A 20,573-nucleotide genomic window follows, 5' to 3' on the forward strand; every position below is an offset into this window, starting at 1 on the left:
CTCCAATCCTCACAAAGTTGGCTCTTCGCTCACAAACGGTTTCCTTCTACCCATATAAATCTCTGTGATTTGGCCCAAGATCCGCCTAGAGTGCCAAAATTTGTGTTTGCTCATTTTGTCTTCCCTTCTTCAGTTCTCGAGTTTCCATTCTGGCATTCTGATTTGAGAAATATCCTCTGTTAACACCACGATTCAGTGGAGGTGTTTAAAGCCTGATAGACTCAACATAAAATGGGCTCTCCACAGTTGTCTGTGTGGAACATGCAAAGAATGCTGTTTACAATTGCAACAGCATTTGAGCTTTTGGCATCAGTGGTTGGTGTGGAGGCGGAACTTACAGGGAAAACAGTGTGCAGCAGGTCCTTGAATAAGGTCGATACATTCATTGTTGTCCACTCAGCATCACTTCCTTGTAACACTGATGAGATACCATGGGAATTTAGCTCTTGTTTACATCAGTCAATTTATGGTAAAACTGGTTTCATTACACGTCATTTCATTTAAAGTCACAGAACCTATTGACAACATGAAGTGAGGGTTTACTCTGCTTTCCTCTGCAGATACTCTGAATTTAATCCCACTGTTTCTCCCTTACAGGATGAAAACATAATGCGATCCATGCAGCTCTTCGAAAATGTGATTTAACTTGTGAATATGTCCTCAATCAGACAAATGTGAACTATTCTACCACTTACAGTTGGAGCTACCACTTTTAGCATAGATTGCTCAGCTTTACACTGAGGCACATTATGCAAACAAGCTTTGTTTTAATGAGAAGCAATCCCCTCCAGATTTCGAGTATTCCAGTTATAAATCTGCATCCTTCTCATAATGCCACCAATGGTCTAAGTCATTTCACACCCTGTGAATATTCAAAATTAATAGAATCTGACATATAGTTTTATTGATTCTTTAGCCATGGGATTATTGAGGCTTTCACATTATCCGTGATTTTAAAATGTTTTTTGCTACTCATTTGTATGTATTCAGCCCAAGGATTTTAAATCGTTTTCTAAAACACTGGCATTTGCATTTAATTTCCGGAAATTAATTTTCGTGTTTGTATGCTGATTCCATTTATATACTTTAAGTTAACAAGATTACCACAATTTAAAAACACACACACAGTCCCGGTCAGTTTCTACGGATCTGATGCCTTCTGTTAAAGACATTCACTTGGCTTTTTTTTTATAATATGAAACAAATTAGTTTATCACCAGATATCAGCATATGCCTAATAAAGCTTATTTAATAAGCATTTCTTAATTTTCATATATACACACAGACACACACACACACACACATTACAGCCAAGGCCTACATGATGTATATAATTTTGAATTTGTTCAATCCTGCAGGTTGACTATTTTCTAATGTGTCTTTAAGCAGAACTCCAAGAAGGTGTGAAATAGAGTGAGCCTGTTTATAGGCATATGCGAAGGGTCAGGTTCTATCCTCCAGTACCTAGTAATGATTTAAAAAAAGTAAGTTTAACATCACTGAAGGCCTGTTCCATCCCCTTCCCCTGGGCCGCTCACAGCATCTTTGCCAGGCAGGGACAAAGAGACCTTGATGACCCCAATGCCTGCTGGGAACAAACAGCAAACAGAAGTCACTCTGAAAGCACCAGTGATTCCATTATATCAAGACCTCTAATCCCCAAATCTAGTAGAAAACAAATAAAAATATGCAACTCATCTGATTGCATTATGATTTCACTTATCATAAAACTCCAATAAGTCAGATTCTTTTTAATGCTCTTAAACCAAAATTGTAAAGTTGCTACATTACTAAAGATACACTCACCTTCCCTATTTTGCAGAAATGTCACGGATTAAGAGGCTACAGTAGGGGGAAACTTGAAACTGTCTTTGCAACAATAAATCAGGTATCTATTCTGGTGTAGAGATAGGATGTTGAAAGCTGCCCTGCTATCACCAGTGTAGAAAAAGTAGTACAATACATGTACACTGAAACTCGCCATCACGTGTTTGTGGAAACTCAATGTGCACATTTTGTATTTCAAAAAAATAAAATAAAAGCAAATAAAATGTTTATAACTCTACTGTATCTTATAGGTCTTTATTCTAACAGGTTTTATAATTACTAGATAAAAAGTATTACATTTTTCTTATGGCATTTTCTAGATGACAAGTATCTCGGCCTTGGGGGGTGCTAAGTACAATGAAGAGTAAAAGCAAGGCTGGTAAAAGCAAGGCTGGTGGGCAGGTGGATGTCGCAGGTAATAGGATCTGAGGATGTGATGAATGGTAGAGACTTGAGCAAACAGTGCACCAGATGGGGACGAGAAAGCGCAAAAGATCTGAGGGAGGACAAGCATTTCCGCCATACGATGCCTCAGAAATGACCCATATTCTTTTAAATTACAGCTGTAAGGCTGTATCCGAAGTGAAAATTGCAAAGAGCTCACTCCAGGTATTGGAGCAAAGGCAGAGTGTTCTCTGACGCTTCTGGAATATGATACTGCTGCGCCTATATAAGAGTGACCCCTAATGTCCATCTCTTCAAAAGAAGCAGTCTGCTGTGGCTTTGGTGTGACTATCAAGTTTCTACAGGCTCTCTTCTTGACCTTAAGATGCAAGGTCTTACTCTTATTTTCTATTTCTCTTCAAAGCTTTTTTAATTGAATTAACTGTTCAACAAATGCACAACAAACCACTGAATGAATACACTTAAGAGTTTTAAGATTTTAATTTCTGAATATCTTCATTGTACTGAATATGCTCAGTATTTTCAGACTATGAAGTACAAAAATAACATTTACTTAAATACAATTAACATCTAAAGTTTAGGTAGTTTTAACAGTTGTAATAACAACATACTTAAAAGAAAATTCACATATTTAAAAAAAAAGTCTTAAACTAGAATACTCTGGAAAGAAATTTTCCAAGCATTCTATATTATAAAATACATATTTAGAAACAATAATTAACAGCAAATTCACAAGTGTTTGTCCACTATTTTAAATTTTCATAGCCTCGATAAATATAAAATCCAGAAATGGCAAAATGTCTAGAAATAAGTGTACAGCTATTAACTGAAAAACAAATGTTATAAATAAAAGCCACTAGAAAATATAAATAAATACAAACACATCCACTGTAAACCTAGTAATGGTTGTTCACACAAACCATAGAAATATAAAAAATAAAACCCACAAAATTGTACTATTATAGAACTTTTTAATAGCTTTCCATCATTGCTGAATAACTTTTACTATGATTCAGTAGAATTGTGTACATTCATCTTAAACTAGTAAATAATGAATGGAGGCTGTGATTCATAAAATAATAAACTAAAGTGAATCTGAAAAGGCTCCGTAGGGTACTATGGTCAGCACTTAACACTTGTCACCAGCTAGTGAGATTTCTGTTGGCTCCTTTCTTCAACAACATATGGAGCAATACGTTGGAATTTTAGATTTGATGATGAGAAGGCTTCCCTGTCAACAAAAAAACGCCGTCTCATTAGTATCTTGCAGGGTTCCCCTAACAGGTGTTACACTTGCAGGAGCTTATCTAAAACAGTATCCAAACTCAAAACAAACAAAAAGGGATAAGGGAATGATAAAATAGAAAGTGAAACTTTTTTATGAGTTAAATAAAATAGAGGTTGTATCTTACTGTTTTGTAAAAATATTTAACTACAGAAGTAGTTAAGGGCTGGACAACAAGTATTTGGATCTGACTTCTGCCCGTCACTTCTCTGTCCAATGTGGGGGTAATTACCTCTCTGCACCTCGGTTTATAAATCTTTAAAGGGAGATAACAACATTCTTCTGAGGGTTGCAGTAAAGATTAAATGAGTTTAATGTCTAAAAAGTACTCAACAGAATACTTGGCAAGTAATAAGTTCCCGCACGCTCTATGAAGATCAGGTGTAAGTATGTACCTTTCCCAAGGCAAATGTGCACATCGCTTAGAAAAAATATTAAATCAAACTCAGAATGAACCAATTTCAATTTAAGGCAGGTTGTAAATTGATTAGTTATTAAGAAAACAACACTGTGACCGTCTGTAACTGACATTTTTGTTTTCCCAGAAGTTGAGTCTTTCCAACAGTATGATACAAGCCCAAAGAAATGAGGAACTCAAACAGTGAGAAGAGAAAAAAAACCTGAAAGAATAAATAATACTTATTAGCCCTTATAACTTAAAAATCTTTTTTTAAATTCTGTATTAGTATGGTTCAAAACTAATGAGATTGAGTAGCAAGAGAGGAACTCCCTTATCTCTGCGTCCTTGGATTGGTTAACTACGCCTCAGTATTCCCCCTACAAGTCTTAGTGTGCTATTTTTAAACTTTTTGTACAAGCTATCCCCAACTCTGAACACACGTACCCATGAACTCTAACACGCAGGGACTGCCCCTTTCGACTTTCCCCATTCCCTACAACAGTCCACAAGATGCATGGAAACCACCTGAGAAGGGTTTCAGGTAGAAAAGCTGTGCCATCATTATTTAGCACCTGTTTACTTGCATTTCACTGGGGAGGAGGGAAGGGGACACAAATTCATTTTGCACTCCAATTCAACAGCAAGCATATCTGAAAGCAAGAATTTCTCTTTCGCTGAAGAGGGACTGGGTTGGCTAGGGGATAGCTTTGTGCATCACCACAAGGTGTCTGAGTGCTAATCTTCTTCCCAGGACCCACACACAACAAAGAAATCTATTATCTAGTAGCCTTGGGACTTATTTCCTCCTCATAAACTTTATTCTAGGCATTCATCATTTGGAAAGAATATCATCAATTTAAAAAGTCACTGAAATTGGTCAAATTAGGTAACTTAGGTAAAGTTCAAACTAAAACGTCCGCCATTTTAAAACTGTATACAATCATACAAATTTTCTTTATGATTTAAGTCCTTTAGAAAGTACCCAGAATAAAACTAAGTTCTGCAGTGTTAAAATAATCACATGCAACTCCATCATTCAGATGTGATTAAACGTAATCTCCAAAACAAGAAAGGTTCAATGCTTCATGGAGATATTTCCAAGATTAGATTATCTGAACACTTCAAAAGATGAAAACTCGACCTGGTGGTTTGACACCACACAATGATGATGATATCCCCTACATTCTTGCATCTTCTTGCTCATTGTTCTTGAACATTCTTGCAAGTGTAAATAATCGGCTGAATCATTCCTGTGTGTGCACGCTCATATTTGAGCACACACGTTTTTCCAGACATAATATTGCTGACATCTAGAAATCTTGTTTCGATCACTGATTATGGGCAAATGATAATTTTTTTTAGATAGAAAAGATGGCAAATGAAAGGGAGAAAAAGGTACTGTCTTCATGAGCCTTCTACATTAGTCCTTCTGTTTCCTGAACGTTCCACTGGTCAAAGCAAAAACATCCAAAATAAAGAGGAAAAAACAATGGAAAGGTGCACCACACAGAGTGCTGTGTAGTTATTTCACACAGCAGAAGTGACAGGCTCTGTATTTACACAACCTGGGTCTGAATCCCAGTGCTTAAAAATGGGACGACCTGGGCAAGACAGAAACTCTGAGCTCTTAAACAAAAATAATATCAACTCCACGTGGTTACTTGTGGCTGAAATTAGATAATATATGTTATATAGTCAATTTTGTAATATGGCTGAAAATAAAAAAACGACTTAAAGAATAAGCCATACTTACGCTCCCACCATGCAGCTCCAGCTTCTGTAATGCACTGGTGACGGGCTCTTTGAATCTTCTATCCCTTAGTCTCTTGGAAAGCTTTTAAAATAAAATTGGGGGAGTGAAATGATTTGAATATTCACCATAAGCTAAAAATTAGGTATCCAGAAATAATGTCATTGACTCTTTTCTCATAGTAGGTACATGAACGCCACTAAATTTGTTTTAGATTTCAAGGCTTCTCTTAGGAAATATATCGCAGAAATGTACATATAATAGATACCATTCTGTTTTAAAAAGATCAATGAATTTACATTATTTTAAATTATACCAATCCTAAAAAATCTGCTACAGTGTGGTATCCAGAGTAAGTTTTCTATGAAATTGCATACTTTTCCATTTTGTAATTTGCAAGAGCATTTGGGGGACTTATGATGAAAAGCTAAGCCTCTAAAACACATGTTTCCTATAGTTAAAATGGGAAGAGACACCAAAGAGGAGTGCGTTTACATGAATAATTCAGTAACTGTGACAGAAGAATCAGACTATAAACCCCAAGACCCCGAGCCCGATATGTCCTAAAGTGGCCTCCGCTGGAAGATGGTGGAACTCTGAATGCGAAGGGGGAGGGGACAAGGTGCATAAGGACAGAATCACAGGGGCGAAGACAGAAACATACAGTTCAGGTCATCGAGCACAGCCTGCAACTTTGTCCCCCCACCAAACATCTGCAGTACTCACCTGGTTTCTGCTGGCCCCTGCTCTGTGCACCTCCTCCCCTTGCTGAGTTTAACCTATGTCGTTTCACTACAGGTAGTAACCCTAACAGTGGATAACAGCTTTTCTGAGTTCTCCAAGTCCTTGTAGCAAATTGCCGAACCTACAGGCTGTCTTGGGGGCTTCCTTAACTACATGGTGTCCCAGTATACATTTGTGATAAAAATTAAACTATAAGTAACAGGAAAAACAACTCCCATCCTGAATGCTATTTATAGAACTAAAAAACTTACAATGAAAAACAAAGAAAAAGATGAAAGACATGACTACACAAGAGGGTGTATAAGCTCTGCTTATAATTCACAGCTAATCCACATGGGCACGATACCGTTACATTGTTCATTAATTTCTGCCCATTCGACTCTGCTTACTTTTTATAACAACCCTAAATTCTGCTCATATGAGTACTTTCCATTAAAAAAAATCTAAAGAGCAAACTGTCCATTAATAAAATATTTTATGAACTACAAAGTCTGATCTCTACATTTTGGTTAGGGTAATGAGATTCATTTTAAGGTTTTGAATCATGTCAATGATTAATCTGAAGTTATTAAACCATGAAGAGATATGGATAATGCATGATACATATACACAACCACTCTCTAATCTTTTCAGTACTCACACTTGTAAGCAGATGTTTCAGATGGTCGTTTAGAGAAGGACCGACAACAACACTTAACTGTACCAGAGCGTTCAATCCTCTTTCAAACACCTCATCATCCGAATGGACCTGTGGAGCATTGGCGGGTCCGGGGAGTAGGGATGGGGAGGGAAAGAGGGGAAAAGGAAAGGAAAGATGGGTTAGGAGAAAGGGCAAGCCAGTGGAGAAAAAAAGTAAGATTTAACATTCAAAATTAGAGGATAATCAACCGAATCTAGAATTTAAAAAACAGCCTTTAATGCAGGACATACAGAAACAAAAAAACAATGGTCAGCCTGACCTAGACATTAACTAAAATGTAGCACAACATGCAGAAATACTGCCTGGGATTCATTACTTTCTCTAATCACTCAAAATGTTCCATTTTACCTTTAGTAAAGGTGCCTTTGAGTAAGTAATCATCTGGCCCTGAATAACAGTGGCCCAACTCTACACACACATCAGAATCACAAGTAAAGGACTAATCTGCTTGTAATTTGGAAGTAAGACATAAAATATCCTAAATATACTACAGTAAGTCCAAAGGAATAAAGGACATACCAGAGCTGCCTTTAGAACAGGAATCAGTCTAGGAAGCAAAGGCACAGCTTTTTCAGGAGCACCTTGGACCAAAAGCAATTCTCTAAAACCTTCTTTTGACACGAAGGTGTATGGATGCTTAGTCTCTCTCAGACCCTGCCAAAGACCAAAAATCAGAACAAAACAAAACAAAAAATCGCACATGATAATACTATCCACTTATTATGCTAATGACAAAAAAATTGAATCTTTATTAGTCCAAGTGAAAATTAAGTTTTATTATCATTTTCCTAATCATGATATACAATTTCAGTAATTACAATTTCAATTAAACCAAGAAATTGTGGGTAAAGAATGAGATTTACTGATGAATTACAAAATAACATTTAATGAAATTTTAATTTTTTTTCCCATAAACTCAGGAGAGATGGAGTATTTATTTACCTCAGCTAAAGTAATAAGAAGAGGGTCGAATGGAAGATTTTCAGGAGGACTTTCCCACTGTAATCTGTGTTTCACTGAACCATGGACTAATCTAAAATATAAAAATCAGTGAATGTAACAAGGATAACATAAGTATATACTAAGCAGTGATTATCTAACATATACATACTTTTTCTAGACCATAACCATATTAGATTTTGTAACATGTAGGAAACCCATGACTTCAAAATATATTACAGAGACATCTTATAAAGCAGTGTCTATAATCCTACAAATTCCTACTCTTTCAGCAAAACTGTACTGGTGGCAAAACTAAACAACCCCGCACTTGCTAAGCCTACAGTTTGGGAGTTTAAGCATGTTGCCATCTGTGAGTCTTAATGCAAATGTTACAGTTAATATGTTTAAATAATAATTATAATAAAATAAGTAATCTAAAGAAAAGTAAAAATGCCAAACAAAATGTGATCATTAGAAACAATTTGTTTTATAAGGAACAATGTTTCTCGGATAGATCATCAAACCCTAACACAAATGATGTAAAGTCAAGCCAGGTTTTATCCCTGTTAAAGAGAAGAAAATTGAGGCCAGGAAGGTGACATGGCACATGTACGGTAACAAAGTGGTAGCCCCTTGAATTAAAGCAACTGCTGCTGCTTTTTTTTTTTTTTTTTTAACAGCCTCTACTGAGGTATTAACTGACATGTAATAAACTGCGCATATATAAGTATGTCATCTGGTAAGTTCTAGTGTACGAGTACATCCACTGAACCATCACAGCAATCATGACGATGAACTTCGTTATCATCCCCACATGTTTCTTCCCTTTTTTTTAATGTTCTCAACTTCTTGATTCTGTCATTAGTGTTATTTTCATAATAGCTAGAGGCCTCAGTAACTTTTTTTTTTTTTTTTTTACATTTTTAGCAACAATAAATTGCTCTGAGTGGGGAAGGGGTATAAGAACCTTAAAATAGGGTTTCAATTCAGAACATAAATAGGAAATAATAACAATAAATTGAAGAGTGCTTCTTGTGCTTATTTTTCACTCATAGCCCTCCAAATCTGAAAATACCACAAGAAACATTTATTAAATTAAAAAAAAATAACAAAAAGGATGCTGTGACTATTCTTTCCACAATGATAGTGAAATTTTCCAGCATCTAGAATAGGCTAAAACTGGATGTACTTAGAAGAAATAAATGATTCTCAACAGTGAAATATTAAAATATTACTCTTAGTAGCCTATGTTATTTTCTTTAAAATAGTCGTGATGTCTGTCCAGAAAGGTAGCAAGAATTACATCAAAAGTAAGCAAAAACAGACATATATAGTCATTAAGAAATATAATTTCATTAAATATAACTGAAATTTTTAAAATTTAAGTTTTGAAATATATTTTTAAAAATAATGAACAATTTCAATAAATTGTCAACTTTCTGTTTACAAACGAAATAGGATTATTTGCAACTTGCCCAAGCCAGTGAATGCTGAAATTGTTTTAGAAACTAGTTCGATCCATTTCTTAAATTATTTGGTGGTTTACTTCAGATCTATTGGTAATTCTATTTTGGATTTAAAATATTTTCTTCAACAATGTCCCAGGATCTATACCAATCCAACAGCCAAACTATAACTCACCATTATTTCAACCTCCCTCATAAATAAAACTTTCCATACATTTAAACTGAATATTGTATTGATTTTACTCAATTATTTTGAATGACATGCTCAGTTAAAACTTGCATTGATTTTACCTGCAAGGAATACCTCCTTTAGAGTAAATAGCTGCGAATGCAGAAGGGGCTCGGGACTGCTCACCAAACTGAAATAAAAATGACAAGAATACAATAAATATGACTATCACCTACACTGTGATATCTCATCAGTTTTAATCCAGCTCAGGTCAGAGGCAAATGGTGACTTTCAAGCCACCGTGAGGGTATCCAGCGCATCATCATTACACTGAGGAACTCAGAAAAATCATCAGGCCTCTCAGAACTAAAACCACAACCATGACCACACTTTGTATATTTCCTTTCACCCCTACCTTGTTTCAAATGTTTGAAGGTAGCTGAAATCAGGAATATAATAAATATAAATATTATAAAGATAACCCATCTTTCCATCCCCTCCCAAACTGTGCCCTTCCAAAGTGAGAGCTGAATAGAGGTATAAAGGAGAGTATATTTGTTTTCAGCCTTCAGCACATTTCCTATTTGTCCTCCAGCCTAGATAGTCAAAGAACCTGTAATTTCTCCAAACTGACTTTAAGCTTCTGTAAAATCAAAGACTCTGGTTGGGCAGGAATGACAGAGCTGGACACCGAGCAAGACTCTCACAAACAGATGCCCAGATGTGTCTGCTTAGATATATAACTCCACAGCTTTCAGTTTTGCTATATATTATTATCTTAAGAATAGATTAATTGTGGATCTACTCTTAAAGACAATTTAAGAGATGATCAATCATAACACGTGACAGTTAAACAATCAGAGTAATTTCAATATAATTGATCAGAGACTTAAAGGCACAAGAAGTAAATATTTTACAATATGGTACTTTGAATATAATCAAATGAAACATAGTTGTCTAAATTACAATATAAATAGTTACTATATATAATGATAAATTTTTTAATCGCAAGCAGTAATTTAAAAATATACTTAAGAATACAAGTTTAGAATTAGCCCTTTCCTCTGGAAAAACACATTTTGAGTAAAAATACATACATGAAATTTCATTAAAATACTATAAGATTCATTCGAGATCAATCCATGTTCTGCATAGTAATGCACAGCACAGTAATATTTCACTTATCTAGTTATAATTCCTGCTAAGAAAAACATGTTTTAAAAATTGCTTTCAAGTAAAAATCATATCAGACAAGGAAATAAATTGAAAATGTGTTGTTCATATTGAGGAAAAAATTAAGACAAATCAGGGCTACAAACTCTCTCAATTAAATATGGGAAAAGGAAGTAACAGCAGAAAGATGTCAGGGCATTCTTCAGGATTTCAATTTCCTTAACATTGTATAGATTATAAAAAGAGGCAAAGGATCATAGATACTCAGACTATTTTTTGTTTTTTTTTTCCTAAGTCAGACAATCTCCTTCTGCCCTCAGATAGTTTATTGGATCCTTGCTTAAGAAATCCAGTAGTATGTTACGTGCATATTACTTTGAAAAATCTGAGTCAGGAATATCTTTTGTACCTACTGGGTTAATTGTTTTAGGGTTAAGTTTATCACTTGGTCGAGGATGAACTTTTCTTGCAGACTCTGGAGAACTAGTTGATGACGAGGATTTACTTCGCTGAACTGTAGTCCCATGTTTTATTTGTGCACTTGATGATGTCCTTTGATCACAGTTACCTGGAAAAAAAAACAGATAATCAATAAATTTGAAAACAATAAAGTTCAACCTGCATTCATCTGTATAACAGAATGTACCATTAACAAAATTCACCTCCTCATTTAAAGAGAAATATTCTGTACCTGTCACTCTGTTTCTCAGCTGTGCATCTCCATGGCACTCTGGTTTCTGCATTGCTTCCCTTTTACTCCTGCAGTTAAATAAAACTGGATTTCAAAAAATTTGGGGGGTGGGAAATTCATTAACCATATAAAGACCGAAACAGAAAAGAGTAGAAAATGCAGTAAAAGACACACAAAAAAGGGATGGTATGGAGCAAAACACGTGAAAAGACTAATGAGAAAATATAAAACTCTATCAATTTCAAAATATCGATGATAGCAAATTAAAAACCAGCTATAAGAAAATAAGATGTATAAAAACAAAAGTCCCCCCGCCAACCCCATTCAAATTATCAAATACACTGACAGACACTCAATGGCAATCCTCTGGCTATACTCAGAAAACATGGACTAGCTTTCTGAAAGAGTGGCTGGCACATCCCCTATCATCTCCATCTTCTCTGGCCTCTATATTTCCAAAGTTCCAAATGTCAGAGTCTGCACATAAAAGTCCTACTTCCCAGTGACATAATGAATTCTCCTGCTCAATGTACCACAAGCTCCTTGAACAGAACATAACCAAAATGGAGGTTATCACACTGAAGTTATGAACCCCTTAATTCAAGGTGCCACCAGTTTTCTGGTCAAGCAGGCTGAAAAACTTAGGTCACTGTTTCCTTTTCCTTCACTTCCTACACTCAGTCCTACAGTGTGGTCAGTGTGGTGTGAGAGGTAGAAAGGGCTGTGTGCTCAGATCCAGGTCTGCGTCTTAGCTCTACCAATGATGAGGTTTATGAATTCAGGCAGATTATTTAACCTCCCTAAGTTTTGATTTCCTAATCTGTTGAAAGAAGGAGATACAATGAGCCTATCGAGGCTGTTATTGAATAAATATGATCATATGCCAAGTTGCTCCTTCTTCCACATTTCCATCTTTTCTACTGATGAAAGGCCTCTAGTTCATAGTCCATGATTTCCTACCTAATCAATTATTTCTAAACTTATATATCTACCAAGGAACCCTCCACCACACACAACCAAACATATATGTCACTGCCTGCAGGTATTTCTAGGCCTAGCTCCAATCCCAAGTTCATGCAGCCTTTCCTCATCTTGTTTCTAAAATGTTCATTTCCATGGCACTCTAACTTCTGCACTGCTTCCTTCTTATTTTGACTTCATTACTCCCTCCCTCACTTGCATGACACCCCTGTTTTTCTTCCATTAAGTTCCCACTTTATACTTTTAATATAGTCATTATATATATGTCTATTCCTCAACTATGTTCTAAGATCTTCCCATAAGGCAACACAGGTAAAGTTCTTTTCCACTTCTAAATGAGCTTTTCAAATATTTGAGAACAATGACTACCAAATCCTTATCTTTCTCTTCTTCAGGATAAACGCTGATACTTTCTTGAAGGATTCGTCATGTGAGATTATTTTAATTTACTTGACAAATTAGAAATCTTCACAAGGACAAAATTCTTTGTAATAACACTGAGCCTGAAAATAGTTCAAACACGATGTGCCCAATTCAGAGTGCCTTGTAAAGATAAACTAAATGTAAGATTGTTTCTGTACACAGAAGAATTTTAAATTTCAATTTTCTTCGTTTAATAGAATGACCTAACTTTCTCATCCTATGACCAACAGATGACTTACTTCCCAATATCACAATTCATATTCATTCTCAAAGCATTTTCTAGAAATACGGTCATTCATATTTCATTAAATGTCAAATAATATCCTACGATAAGCTAAGGCAAACTTTAAATATGTTGACATAATATTGCACCTCAGTGATTAACAAGTGTTTACTGTTATACCTGGCCTCTGTTTTGAGAAGCTCCTGATGGGGATTAATACAAGCTAGGTTTCTATTTAAAAAAAAAAAAAAAAATCTGTGCATTTTCAACTCTATAATTGGGGATAACTACAGTAACTACTCTAAATGTACATGAAGACTAGTAAAACTTTTAAAAGTGCTTGGCACACAATAAATGCTATATGAGTTTTAGCCCTTTATAATGGCACAAAATGGTTTTAAGTGTCACTAATAAGAACATGGTCAGGGTGACTAAATATTTTTCTTTTTCTTTTTTTTTTGAGAAATCTGGTTTTAAGACGACCTTGGGCTACACCAATCTGAAGATTCCAGTTTAAGTTCAGTTTCTTTTGATCATAAATTGTTAACAGCTGACATAACTGAAAAAGATATATCACAAAGATGCCTACTCACAAACATAAAAAGTGCATAGTTTGCCACATCAAATCATGACATATATTTTTTCAACAATATTTACAAATTGTACACAAGTTTTTATTGGAACTAAATTTCTACATTTATGTCAAAAAGCTGTGCCTGTAAGGCACTAATAGGAAGGTGCCACTTTATGAATGAGTTCAAAAAGCCACTGAACCTCGCCATTTGACCTTTAAACATACTAGGAAATTGAGCTTCCAAAGGTTTTAAGTATACAAGACAGTTTTTGTGTGTAATATACTCATGTAATTTTCAGCAACATCAAAATACACATACATACACAGATGCAAACATTTCTAGGTCCATTTTCAAAACATCCTATATTAGTATCTTTCCAAAACTATTACTTTTTTACTTGTTGTTTAAAGTTATCACCCTTTACCTTAAAGACAAATTATGTGTCCTCAATTTTTAAAAATAGTTATCTAACTATTTTTAATAGTTAACAAACTGACGACAAACTTGGCCCATGAGTTGTTTGTAAAAGAAAAATGCTACACTCACCTTATGTTCAACCACCCTTTTGAGTGTTTTTTTTTTTCATTAAATAACACATAGAGGGTGGTATATAAGGGTAATGTTGGAAGAAAGTAAAAAAAAATGAAGAATTATTTTGTTTTAAATATTACATGGTCACCCTTCATTCTTTTACAAAACATGATTCTAAACAGACACTAACATCCACAAATCCACTTAACCCAAACACCTAAATTATGTAACGATATCACAGAGCAAACGAGGAGGGCCTAAGGTTTCCTCAGTTGCTGCAGGCAACCTACAAGGAGCTGTAGGCATTTGTGTCAATGCTAGGAAAGCATTACATTTCTTTGTTTTGTATATCTCATAAATCCTATCTTTTTCTCTATATGCACTTACTTTCGTACCCTGCTTTGAGACCACTGCACGAAACTGCTTGCTAAATTCTCAGGGGCCAACACTCCATTATTTCTTATTTTCTAATCCAGTGTTTAGAAAGTTGCATCTCTAAAGTTCCTTCAAATTCCAAAGTAGAGCGACAGAGCACAATACACAGCTATTTCAATCCCCTTTTACCACAAAGTAAATCCAAAGGGCGCATATTAAGGGTCTTCAAACCTGCTTTCCAATTTCCTAGTCTTCCCCATACATGTCTGAATACCTAAGACCAGTTCAGGGCCAGGGTGTTTTCAAAGTTGGAAGATGAGGACACGTAAGGGGAAAAGGTGGAGGAAAACAGAGATTAAAAAAGGGCGTGGGGGAGGTACGGCCGGTTTCAATTAAGGCGAACGATGGCTACTGTGGGCCAAAGCCCGACACAAGAAAATAAAGGGCGCGCTCTTGGCTCACAGCATCTCCAGGGTCCTTAGCAACGGAGTCCGGCGGCCCTAGTAACAAGCCAGGGAGAAAGCTGCTTGGCCGAAAGCGCGCAGGCGGCACTGAGGGATCCCTGTACCCGCGGCCCACGGCTCCGGAGGCCCGTTCCTACCGCGCCCCTCTCCTGCCGCGATCCGCACACCAGCCGCCACCCCAGGTGGGGTTTATGACCGGCGCCCCCTCGCCCAGCAGCCGTGGATCCCACTGCCTGCAGTCAAGACTCAGAAAAATGAGGCTTCGCGGGGTCCCCGGATCTGGCGGCGCCGCTCATTGACGACAGACGCAAGCTACGTCCTCTCAGCCAATAGGAGGAGCCTGCGGAGGAGGGTTGCCGTGGCAACGAGGCGCCGGGCTTTAAAGGCGCAGCTCCTGCGCTAGAGGCGCTGTCTGGTGTCGAAAAGGGCCTCTCGTGGTGATTGCCTTTGGAAGGAGAAGTCCAGGGAGCAGAGAGAGGCGCTCGAGCACAGGCTCCTAGTGCCCTGCGCCGCGGCCTCGCCCCAGTCTGTGTACTTAACTCTTACACTTATTTCGCACACTTAAAATACTCAGTGTTCACCTATCTTGCCTAGATCATCTGAGAGCTGAGGACCATGAACTCCTGCCCCAGAGTCTTCTGGGGAGAAAGCCGAAGTCATCTGCCTGACCAGCTGTGGAATTTCCTTTCCTGTCATACCTTATTCATATGTTATTGCATCAACTACATAATACATCTATATTTTAATAATAAAAAGTTTGGGGTTTTTGTCTCCAGATTATTTTAATACAACTGATGCTGCGGGAAAATGTGTCCACTTGCAATTCCACCAAAAGCAATTTGGCTCGTCATAGTAAAAAGTCCAAGTCTTTTCAGCCTGTCCATTGCATCCTCTCTAGAGGCTGTTCCTGTTGTCAACCTTAACTTTTTGCTCAGGTAACGGCAGACTATGCAGTTGGCGTTGTGTGAACACTGCAGGGGATGTAATCTTTCCCTATTCTTGTAGCTCTATTCTTGCTACTTGAATTGCTGCTCCAGAAGCACTTACGGTGCTTCTTGTACAATGTAGTGAAGACTCGAGAAATGCTCTCTGAAAAAAATGAAATGAATGAATGAATTCTATAATATTCCTAATGTAAACCTTGCACACCAGTCTATCTTAACTTTTAAAATTCATTATAATGTATTTACCTGTCTTCCCCACTAAACCGAAATAGTCTCCATCACATTTCTATCCCCAGTATCTAGCAAAATGCATGCTTAATTTAACAGTGTTTTTTAAAGAAGCAAGAGAATAGAAATAAAAGATCCTATTTTTAGCTACTTTCACCTCTCCTCTTCTCCAGCTTCTTCAAGACATATCTTCTTGCCCCTTCCTCACTCCTAGCACACCAAACATCAGACTTAGCAGCACCTAGCTCATGGCCTTTTAGCCTCTGCCTGGAGTTTAAGAATAATTTGTATTCAGTATTGCTGTGCAGCGAGGTGCACATGTTCTGAAGCTAGGCTATCTAGGTTGGAAACTCTACTTCATCACTTACGATCTATGAGGACTTGTGCAAATCGTATGACCTCTATAAGCCTTAATTTCCTCATCATATAGGGTTCTTGTAAGTCTTCAATAAGAGCACAAAGTTCCTAACCCATAGGAAGAACTCAGTGAGGGTAAGCTTGTAAATTATTGATGTAAAAGCAAGTTAAATTTTAAACAGAGTACACTGCAAGTTGCAGAGGTCGCCAACTATGTCTTGATGTTAGTACGGGACTATGGAGACTAGCATAGATTTTTCAGATTTTTTAAAAATGACCATAACTATCTGTGTGAGCCTCTTCTAATCATATTTAAATTAGCTTCTTGTAAACTTTCTATCTTAATTTAATTAAAAAAAAAAAAACAACTTCGTTGGCATCGTGACTTTGTCTGGATATCATGCAATAAATGCTGGATACTCTTGTGGACATACTATTTTGAAAAGACTATGAGACACCCAGTTGAAGCTGACCTAAATAAAGGCCAGAGTTTCTTTCTTAATGGCCTACTTCAGGACTTAAATCTCAGGTGCTGTATTAATTGATTAATGCACTGTCCCTGTAGTACCCTTATACTTTAAATTATGAATTAATGATACATCTAATAAAAGTTGAAAACTCAGAATATTTTTCTTATTGTTTTAATTCCTAGTTCACTTGTCAAAATTTCTTAATTATATCTGTTTAGTCGCCAAGCGTTTTAAAGAAAATATCAGAGGTATTAATGGCTTGGACTTAATTACTTCAATATAATGTTAGTAACATAAGAAATTTTTGATTTCCTAGTAGACACATTTTTAAAAAGTAAAAATAAACAGGTGGAATTCAGTTTAATAATATATTTTTATTTAACTCGATATGTCCAAAACGCTATCAATGTCTAAATATTATAGACATATTAGTGTGATATTTTTACTTTCTTGTTATTATGCTAAGTCCTCAAAATCTCATGTGTATATTGTACTGACAGTTCATCTTAATTCAGACTAGCCACACTGCATGTCCTCAATAGCCAGCCACGTGTGGCTAGTGACAACTATTGGAGGATATGAAGAGAGAGCAATGTCCTCAGAGAGTTGCACAAACATAGCACCAGGTGAATGCATTGTATCAAATCATTACAGAATATATATGACATGTAGAACATATTGTTAGATATTGTAAGATCAGTGCAAAATGTAAAGGGAAAACTGATTAAATTAGTTGACTATTAATCTCTATGAAATCAGTGGGAGTAATAGCTTCTTTTATGATTCATAGTTGAATTCGATCTGTGAAGAAACTTAAGCTGCTTCTCCTGGGACGCGTGCTGGAGAGGGAGCAGTGAAGCTTGGAGACATGAGGCTAGTCCTCTCTTGCCATCTGCCTGAGATATACTTTGACCTTTCTGGTCTTCAGTCATCTATCCTCCATTTATGTAGATTGTTCATGCATAACTCTCATTCCAGGTTCTCATGGTTCTCATTCATAGAGAATTTTAATCTCCTCTTAAGCACCCAGGAAGTCATCTATTCTTCCCATCTGAAGTGAGAGAAACCCACCTGTTGAGTTCCACACTGTGGAGATGACGGGAACCTGTGAGACCACCTTGCGTCTTTTGCTTAGACAGTCCACATGACCATTTCTTCTGATCCTGCACCCTGATGGCTTCAGGGGTATCTAGACCCTTATTAGTTCTGGGATTTTGCCTTGGGGTCAGGGTGGAGGGTGGGGAGGGCGGGGCACACTGTCTCTTTGCACTCAGATCTGGACCAGGACTCTTCCAAATAATTACTAAACCTTGAACTTGGCTTTTGAAACTTAAAAGCCAAGAATTTGTCTATTGTCAGTATCTTTTTTATGATGACACCACCCCCTCTCTGAGGCAATAAGCATAAAATAGTCCAGCTGCAGTTTGCATAGAAGAAGTGTCACGGGGTAGCAGGAAATATTATTTTTACAAAAACTTTTTGTTATATTAGTTTATAACTTATTTAGGATCTTTTATAGGATTTTTTTTTTTAATTCGGAGGTATCAGTCAGAATAATATACCATTTAAAGAGTGTTTCATTCCACTTAGTTTAAGTATAGCCTAAGTTAAGAGTTAGATATAGACAAGAAAGAAATGGTCTTCTCATACGCTATTAGAAAGTAGAACATTAACCATAATTAAATCAGTTTATTAAGTCCTGGGTAATTAATTCTTCTTCTGCTGATCATTGGTTAATGAGTCTTCTTTCACAAAGTCATTTGCAACAAGGCTAAAAGAAACGAGAAACCCTGAATTTGTCTCTCTGTACATTCCGACAGGTATCCATGGCAATAATGTCAGCTCATAATGAAAAACTGGTCCACATGATTTTATTCTCCATAACATCAATAGTTAAAAGAGTACCAACCAGGGATAATGTTTTGCTAGGGCAACTTTGCTGTTGTTTGTTTGTTAACGTTTTATTTTCAAGTGGCTTAATTTCTGATCCATGGCCTGTTCTCATAGCGTGGTTCTCAGATCATCACCATCACCACTGCCCCATCATCATTATCACCTCAGAGCTTCTCAGAAATGCAGAATCTCAGACACCACTCTGGGTCTACTGAGTCAAACTCTGCATTTTACCAAGATTCCCCAGATGAGGAAATGTCCCTTACAGCTTAAGAAGCACCAATTTAGTCAAGTGCCAGGGAGAAGCAGAAACTACCTCTTGATGATAAAGAGTAAGTTAAATTGTAAAAATCACAATATCAGAGTGAAGGTGAAGGTAATTGTTGAGATACATAATATTTTTATAGGGATTTAGTCAAAAATTACACTGAGAGTAAGAACATATTCTTCCCATGAGGGCTGTTATAGGTTGAATTTTATCCCCTCCACCCCCAGATTCGTGCATTGAAGTCCTCACCTGCAGTACCTTAAAATGTGACCTCATTTGGAAATAGGGTCATCGAAGATGTAATTAGTTAAAATACAGTCATACTGGAGCAGGAAAGGCCTCTAATTCAATATGAATGATATTCCTATAAAAAGGGAAAATTTGGACACAGCTACACACACAGGGAGAGCATCATGTGAAGGCAGAAGCAGAGAAACACCAGAGACCGCCAACGAACCGCCAGAGGCTGGGGAAGGGGCACGAGGGAGACCCTCCCTCCCTCCCAGCCCTCGGAAGGAACCAACACTGCCAACACCATGATCTCAGACTTCTAGCCTCCAGAATCACCAGACAATAAATTTCTATTCACTTATACCACTCAGTTTGTTATGGCGGCCCATCCAAATTAATATAAGAGCCTCGAAAAATCCTCAGGGCCCTCTAATTCATCCCGTAATGTATGTTATGATTGTCTTCTGTTGAAAAGTTGTATTCAACCTTGAAACAAAATATTTCTTGTGGGGAAAAACAAATCAATTTGTTGACAAGTATATCAATCTTTGAACATGTGAACTAAAGTAGGCTTCTACCCAAATTGAAAGTCACACAATAGCTGAAACATATTTATATTGACATTTTGTAATTACATGTGCCTAATTAACCCAGAAGGAGTTGAGATTCTCTTTCTGTTTCGTTAATTCTTCTCATACTGTGGGATGTACAAAAAGGGCAGCTCTCACTGCAGTATTGAGCTCATTAAAAATTTGGAGTTGCTAATTTTTCTAGCATTCTTCCTTACTAACGCGAGGGAGCAAATATTTGGTGTTTCCCAAAGCTGTCCAGAAAACCCTCAAAATAGGCTAGGTACAAAAGACATACAAAGGGTTTTATTATTGTGAATCTGGAGTCTGAATTTGGCAAGGGGAATGTTGAAAAGAATTGTCAAAACGTAACAAGATATGAATAAATTTTATAAAAATATAAATATCAAAACTGATTGTAGGCTCGGATCAGCGTAAGAACATTTAAAGTTAACCCAGCAATAAATAATAATTAAGAACTCCAACGTT

The 20,573-nt window shown here is 36.7% G+C and overlaps 2 protein-coding genes across 9 annotated transcripts in view; one reads left to right on the forward strand and one right to left on the reverse strand.

The window, feature by feature from the left end:
• The window catches only part of KCNIP4 (potassium voltage-gated channel interacting protein 4), a 914,902-nt gene extending 913,627 nt beyond the window's left edge, over positions 1–1,275 (forward strand). For 4 of the 5 annotated variants that reach the window (XM_039838086.1, XM_039838085.1, XM_039838084.1 and 1 more), the window contains exon 8: positions 598–1,275. In XM_039838086.1, the coding sequence (XP_039694020.1) occupies positions 598–645 (48 nt within the window). In that variant the 3' untranslated portion in view covers positions 646–1,275. The remainder of the gene's footprint in view (positions 1–597) is intronic. The other variant, XM_039838082.1, reaches the window with a different exon arrangement.
• Positions 1,276–2,688: 1,413 nt separating this feature from the next.
• Positions 2,689–15,422, reverse strand: PACRGL (parkin coregulated like). 4 transcript variants are annotated; one of them, XM_039838089.1, is made up of 9 exons: positions 15,229–15,422; positions 11,553–11,620; positions 11,275–11,429; positions 9,811–9,878; positions 8,054–8,144; positions 7,631–7,765; positions 7,052–7,159; positions 5,671–5,751; positions 2,689–3,463 (listed from the first exon to the last, which is right to left on the reverse strand). In XM_039838089.1, the coding sequence occupies exons 2-9, from the start codon at positions 11,602–11,604 to the stop codon at positions 3,407–3,409; spliced, it is 747 nt and encodes a 248-aa protein (XP_039694023.1). In that variant the 5' UTR covers positions 11,605–11,620; positions 15,229–15,422; the 3' UTR covers positions 2,689–3,406. The 4 variants fall into 4 exon arrangements, with proteins under 4 accessions (XP_039694023.1, XP_039694021.1, XP_039694022.1 ...); XM_039838087.1 differs by having other exon boundaries at positions 15,123–15,422; XM_039838088.1 differs by having other exon boundaries at positions 15,262–15,419.
• Positions 15,423–20,573: the final 5,151 nt, after the last annotated feature.

The sequence above is a fragment of the Pteropus medius genome, unplaced genomic scaffold, assembly GCF_902729225.1.
Source record: "Pteropus medius unplaced genomic scaffold, Ma_sr-lr_union100, whole genome shotgun sequence".
In the NCBI taxonomy this organism is placed as follows: Eukaryota; Metazoa; Chordata; class Mammalia; order Chiroptera; family Pteropodidae; genus Pteropus; species Pteropus medius.

What these genes read in the sequence shown, in the direction of transcription:
- PACRGL (XM_039838087.1), bottom strand. An exon ending in ACCCTAAAACAATTAACCCA is followed by an intron (nt 9,879 to 11,274) that starts GTAGGTACAAAA and finishes TTTTTATTTCAG; the next exon opens with TTTGGTGAGCAGTCCCGAGC. An exon ending in CTGTTCTAAAGGCAGCTCTG is followed by an intron (nt 7,160 to 7,630) that starts GTATGTCCTTTA and finishes AATGCTCCACAG; the next exon opens with GTCCATTCGGATGATGAGGT.